At 43.0% G+C, this 7173-nt stretch overlaps 1 protein-coding gene and 1 pseudogene across 1 annotated transcript; one reads left to right on the forward strand and one right to left on the reverse strand.

Moving 5' to 3' along the window:
- Positions 1-757: 757 nt before the first annotated feature.
- On the reverse strand, positions 758-1372 carry LOC123396186. Its single transcript, XM_045091223.1, has one exon. It carries the CDS (start codon positions 1331-1333, stop codon positions 758-760), a length of 576 nt encoding a protein of 191 aa, XP_044947158.1. The 5' UTR covers positions 1334-1372.
- A 1949-nt stretch (positions 1373-3321) lies between these two features.
- On the forward strand, positions 3322-7078 carry LOC123396187 (annotated as a pseudogene).
- Positions 7079-7173: the final 95 nt, after the last annotated feature.

The following is a 7173-nucleotide window of genomic DNA, read 5'->3' on the forward strand; positions in this document are numbered from 1 at the left end:
CTTCGTCGAGGGGGGAGGGGGTTGTGCGGTCGATGTTGCCATGGATAGCACCCAGAGGCTCCCCGGTGTTGCGCTAGATCACACGTCCACCAGCACCTGATCAAAAGACTGGCTAGGCAGATGAGGTCATCCGGTTGATCCGGAGGAGTCACCTTTTTTACATGGGTAGTAGAATAGATAGACAATAGATTTAGGTTTTGAGGTGTGTTTTAGTCAACTCGCACTTTCGTGGTTGGATGGGTCCCACAAAGAAGAGGGTTTTTTTAGGAGGGGGGGGGGGGGGGTATAACAAGAGAATATTTTTTTGGGGAAGGGTAACAAGAGGAAATTGTTGGAGGGCGTGGCCGCGTGGGCGGGAAGCAGCGCGGGGTGGGCCGAAATTTCCGAAATGAAATTTCCTAAGATGACAATGCAGTCAAGAAAGGCAAACACTAGCGGTGAAATTTGCACGATTGCAATGTTAAAATTATGTGAGCAAAACCAGAAGTTGGTGACTTGAAAACAATGGTACAATGAAATCAGGTCCGGCTGCTGATCAACTATACCAAGTCGTACAGAAATCAAACATATTATATTGCACATGAAGCAAACAGACACAGGGGAATATATACTCATATATTAAAGCATAGAGAGATTGCTCCAACATATGAGTTCATGACAGGCAGATAAGACAGATAGATATTTTAGGGTACATGTTAATTAATACAAATACTGCAAACTACTCTTTACTACTAGCGATAGATAGACGGTCTCCGATCTAGAACTTAGCTGGCGGTTCCGTGCCAAAAACCTCGAGGTACGCCTTCCTGTGAGCCTCAAGCATCATTCTGTAGGCGTCTTCCATGAAGTTGTCTGGGATCTCGACGTAGCCCTTCTCCTCATACTCCTCCCTGATCTCCTGCTGATACTCCAAGAGATCATCATTCAACCGGTTGAAGAAGCCGGCGGCCCTGTTATGCTTTCGGTCCAAGGGGTCGCGCTTTTGCCAAGACATGATGTACCTGATTTCCTTTTCAGACATCATGTTCTTGGCCGGAGGAAGAGGACCCTTCTTGCCCTTGCCCTGGCCCTTGCCCGCCTCCCCCTGCGAACCGGCCTTCTGTCGACCATGACGCCCTGCCATGACCACCGCCTCCTCCTCCTGCTCTCCTGCCGCCTTCCGTCGGCCACGACGCGACGGCTTGGGCACCTCGGCCTTGGCAGACCCCTTGTCTCCACCACGACGCGTCGGCTTGGGTGCCGCCTCCTCCTCCCAGAAACAAGGCCCCTTCTTCGTCCCTGACGACACAGACAGATCCTCGAACCGATCTAACTCGCCGACGGTCGCCGCCATCTCTCGATCTACGCGATTGCGATTTGGGGATTTTCGAACCACCCTAGCTTCCGGCTGTATACTCGATTCAAGATTTGGGGCGTCTTCCTTCCTTCCTTCTTATATATATATAGGGGCGGCGGAGGCCAGCCTAGTCGGTGTCGGTGTCGGCTCGCTCCTGGGCTTTGGGCTTCTCGTGCCACGCCAGGTACACCAGCGCCAGATGCGGCCCGGCCCAACTCCTACACGCACGGTTCTCCCGTATTATCAACCGTACATACATTTTCTTTTCTTCAAACCCCCCCAAAAAAAAACCGAACAGTTTCTTCTTGTCAGGAAAAACTCACGGAAAATCTTCAAAAAATAAAAAAAGGAAAATCTTACGGCACCTTCATTATTTTATCTAATACATATATATAGAATCACGCTATTTGTGATCTTAGGTTAGGATTAGTTATTCTTTACCCCAACGCCTAAACACATGATTCTCTCATATCAACCATACATTTTCTTCTTCTCGTCAACAGCTCACGGCAAATCCTCAGAAAAAATGAAACACATGGCAGCTTCATTATTTTATCACCCCTCTATTTTACCATTAATGTACCGTATTTTTTCCTTGATTCATACCTAAAAAGAAAAACATAAGGAAATATTAAATTGTCATAAAACAAATTTTATGCTATGTAAAGTTACGAACGTAAAAACATAATGCAAAATACACATAAAATGCACTTTCTCTAGTCTTATAACATATATTTTTGTTTTCTCATGTTAAATTTTACATAATGAATCAATATGCAAGTAAATATTTACATACAAAACAAGAAAAATATATGAAACGGTCGTAAGATTATCTCGGATGAAAATAACTCATTCTGCATCCTCGGTGATGAATAGTATCATATAGGGTACCAAATGTTTGGAAATCATAGATGCCAATAGTAATCAATAGTGATTTTTCTGGTGTTTGGCTACACAATATTAAAAAAATGCTAGAAAGGGGACTTAAACTCAGGTCTATTCAATAGCTATTAAGCCCAATTACCAACTAACCCACCTTCACTTGTTTTCTATTGTATTTTTTGAATCTTTCTTTTTCCATAATATCAGCAATAATAACCTCTTGGCACAAACGTCTGTGCATCCAGTTCAGTATATGTGTCATGTCGTGTGTCATGACGGGTCATAAACGTCATGAACAACATGACTAATGCGTATCCGGGATCAACTTTCCGGTCGGTCATCCATCCAAGAACTACTCCAAACCGAGTACATGTGTCATGTTGTGTGCCACGATCTGTTTGAATGGTCTTTCAGAAAAGAAGGAATTCCTTATTAATATGAAGAGTCTATCATCCCTAATAAATCAGGCTATCACACACGCGTGGACTATCTAAACTATCGTGCCTGCAGTACATAACTTACCATGATATTTACACTAAGTTAACAGGAGTATCTTTCGACTACTTTTTTTTGTCATAGATGGATGGCTACCTTTTCTATATATAGAGAGAGAAATGACGGCATGGTAAAGAGAACAAGCTATGAAGGGGTGCAGCCGCGTGATCCATGCCAATTAAAAGAAAAGGTTGTGCCACGCATCGATGAGGTGGTGCAAGTCTGTCCATGATGGGCATCTCTAGGCACGCAATTACTTCATTTTGTTTACAAGAAAGAAAATTAAGTGAGTACTTCTCCTACTCATCTTTATCCGCACTATTTATTGCGTACTTACAGCCCAAACGTCAAACTGCAACATTAATGATTCAAAGACGCCTCGTTGCTTGTATTTGTGTAATCTCTACTATTAAAGCAGGATCGAACGTCGTGATGGATCGACTAGCGATGGTTCGACCTCCCCTTCTCTCGTACAGCCCCACGTTAGAAAAGATCGCAGGAACAGCCCACAGCCCACGTCCGAGTATAGCGGAAAAAAATTAAACAGCTCGCACGATCTCCACCTCCTCCCCCACCTTCCTGTTTGCATCCAGATCTCTCTTCCCTACATGCCCCGTCGCCCCCCTTCTCCTGCGACCACCCAGCGCATCCGATGGTGCCCGCTCGCTCCCGCTGCAGCAGGACGAGGACGACGAGGTCGAGGCCGGCTGGAGCGATCCCCTCGCATCCCACCCACCTGTGCCCCCTCCCGTCCATCTCTTCCTCCGAGTCCCGACCCTGGGCTAGGGTTCCATCCGCCCCCGCCCCCGCCCCCATCTCCTGCTCCGCCGCCCCTGCCCCCATCTCCTGCTCCGCCGCCGTCCCTACTGCTCGGATGCGCACGCGTCCGGCCGCTCCAAGGCCGCCGCCAGTGCTGCCCCTCGGCGCGCGTGTCCGTCGCGACCATGGAGTCCGCCGCCGCCGTTGCCGTAGCCACCGTAAGTGACACACGTGCCCCGTCCCTCTCGGTCTCCCAATCACTGGCTAGCTCTGGTCATGCAGTTCATGACTCTTTGTCGTGTAGACGGCGTACGAGGACACGGAGACGACGAACCCGAGGACGGTGGTGGCGGTCATCCTCGCGGCGGCGCCGGGACCAGGCTCTTCCCTCTCACCAAGCGTAGGGCCAAGCCAACGGTGAGTTACCACTTACCACCACTCCTCTTTCCATGATTCGGCAAATGCGAGTAGATTAGATTGTTTCACATGCATTGGACTGACTCGTCGACGGTGCCACCCGCCGCACGTGCCGATAGGCGGCGCATACCGGCTCATCGACGTGCCCATGAGCAACTGCATCAACATCGGGATCAACAAGGTGTACGTCCTCACCCAATTCAACTCCGCCTCCCTCAACCACCACCTCTCCAAGGCCTACAACTTCAGCAATGGCGTCGGCTTCGGAGACGGTTTCGTCAAGGTGGCAAATCCTGCAGTTCAATTTAGACTACTTATACTACTTATTAGGGGATAATTCATTATGGATGGCAGACACACTGCTTCAAGGAATCTTCGAGTCTTGCTTTGATTATCTGAAACAGGGATAACAGAGTGGAAACTAATTGTTTTGATTTTTCAGGTTCTGGCAGCAACTTAGAGGCCTGGATCGGAGGGAAAGAGGTGGTTTCAGGGTACCGCCGACGCGGTTCGGCAATTTGATATACATTTTTCTTTCATCGCTACAGACGATGAATCACGGTGCAGGGAGTGTGCACGTGGTAGGTAGAAAAATGTTCACTGATATAATTACAGAATTAAGAAACTGGGTTCAGCTGTGCTTTGGATTCAGCTACTGGAAACCTCATGCTTGTAACGCTGCATGTTATTTACTTATTTTTGCTTTCGAGGATGCCAAATCTAAAGACATAGAAGATGTGTTGATTCTTTCAGGAGATCACCTCTATCGTATGGACTACATGGACTTTGTTCAGGTAATTTACCGCATAAAGACTGTTTTCCACACTTGTCTGTTCAAGTACATGGTTAAATTGCTCTCGCCACTCCGTATGTAGAGTCATCGGCAGAGAGACGCAGGCATCAACATATGTTGCTTGCCAATTGATGACAGGTGATTTCCTTTCTATTTCAGTGGCTAATGTACATAAAGTCACAAGTGGCCTTCCACTGTGCATCATCTACATGCAGAGGAAATACTATAATTATTCTTCAAATTTTGAAGTTTTTGAAAAAAAATTGAATTGACATTGCTTTCTGAAGGAAAATGTTTGATTTTTAGCATATAATGAACTCTTCTATTTAACATTCTGTTAGTTTATGTCTTGTGGATTAGAAATGAATAATTTTGTTTTCAATGTTAGTCGGGCGTCTAATTTTGGTCTAATGAAGATAGACGACACAGGAAGAGTTATTTCATTTAGTGAAAAACCGAGAGGATCTGACTTTAAAGCAATGGTAAGTTCAATTGATTTCTTCGTGCCCCTCACCTCTCCAGTCCACACTTGAGAGTAACATTCTAGCTGGCCAAGTACATAACTTCAATGGGGGCGTATATATTCAAGAAAGAGATACTTCTAAATCTTTTGAGGTATGCCAATTCAACTTATTGGATCTCAAAATGATGTCAGTTAAATATTATATTTGATTCTTCCTTGAAAAAAGTGTATTCAGTTCTCCAAATATAAGGCAAACTGCCAAAGTTCCAGTAAACATGGAAAGTACTAAAACACAAGCTATTTCATCTTCAAATATTTGATGTTGTAGATTTTTTTGGTATACTACCTTATGTTGTAGTAACGTGCATTTTTCATAGAACAACTTGATCACAAGTAGGTCTTAATAAGCAATGCATTGATGTTAGGTCAGATGGCGTTTTCCCACTGCAAATGATTTTGGCTCCGAAATAATTCATGTTGCAGCAAGAGAGATTAATGTAAAGGTACGTGAATATCATAAGTGCAATCATTAGTAGGCATGCTGTTTAAGCTTTTCTGAGCAGTTAAAAAAACAGTTTTAACATGCTCCCTCTTACCCCCTCTTTTGTCATGAGAGATAAGAGTATATAATGTAGATCTGAGCAGTTGATCTCATTAATTAGTGGTTTGATTAACTCTTACCTTCTTACCTCACATGTAAAAAGAGGGGGTAAGAGGAAGCATGTTAAAATATTCTCAAAAAACAAAATGACTATTCCGTTACTACCTGTGAAAATTGTTATGCCACATCTACCTAGCATGTGATTTGTCAGCATCACCTACTGGTGCCTTCTTCAATTGCAGCCAGGCATCTAAAACTGAACAACTGAAGACAGAAAAGTAGACAGAAAAGTAGGATGATGGCATCACCGTTGTAAGCTTGATTTACGAGGAGCTTCTCGGTGTTGTACATGTAGGGTGTGGAAAATATAAATAAAATCTATTTATTCATTCTTGTACTGTACCTCCAATTCATCTCCCATGGTTTAGTAAATTTCACTTGTATGCTTAAATATTAGGAAACCAACATCTTCAAAAACATACTACTACCTACTTAAAACATATTTTATTTCTTTCTGTTTCCGATAAATTGTTTGAAAAAACACGCATACAATAGAAGTTGCAGAACCTGTATTGGACCATGCTCATTTGCTCTATGCATTTTTTTCAAATAAATAATACACCAGGTTCCAAGGTATTTAGAATTATGGTTTGGTGTGCTATTACATTTCCCAAAATCGGACACTATATATATTTTCTATGGGAATTCATTGATGAAGTTCCTTACGAAAAGTTGTATCTTCGAAATGTACAAACTTCTTTATGTAATTTTACCAGCCATTCTGTTTCCTTGAACATAACAACTCCCTATCCTTCTTTCTCCAGAAAGCTTGTAGACGATATTGACACCATGTAATTCCTTGAAACATCAAGTGTTTTTCCCATCTGTTACAATCCAAGGTTTGTCATTAATCGTATTGTTTATATTCATAAGTAGTATAAAGTTGCTCCAAAATTCTTAATATGATTTTGGATGATATATTATGGTGCTGACAAGGAGGTTATTGTTGCTCATTAAAATAGCAATATGAAATAAGCATGCATATATTTGTTGATTTCCAATTTAAGCCTTTCAACTCAACTAAAATTATTATTTGTACATTATTTACCGACTTTTACCTCCGTTTTGCAGGCTATCTGGAATGGTTGCAGGTTTTAATCAAGAGGTCCTCAATAGGTAGACTGGCTCAAAATGGAGAAGCATGTTGGTAGCTTTTCGGTTGGTTGTGTCAATCACTTATGCTCATAGCAATTCCTAACGCCAATATCTTTGGGATTATTTGATATCAATGTTTGAATGTATGTCCAATTACAGGTTCTCTCCTGTTGGTGATCGAATAAATTTCCTTCGGAGTCTTATGTCAAAATACTTTTGAGTTGATACACCAAATATGAAATTAGATAATTATTGTAAAAATACAAATAAAT

This window comes from Hordeum vulgare, chromosome 5H (genome assembly GCF_904849725.1).
Source record: "Hordeum vulgare subsp. vulgare chromosome 5H, MorexV3_pseudomolecules_assembly, whole genome shotgun sequence".
NCBI lineage: Eukaryota > Viridiplantae > Streptophyta > Magnoliopsida > Poales > Poaceae > Hordeum > Hordeum vulgare.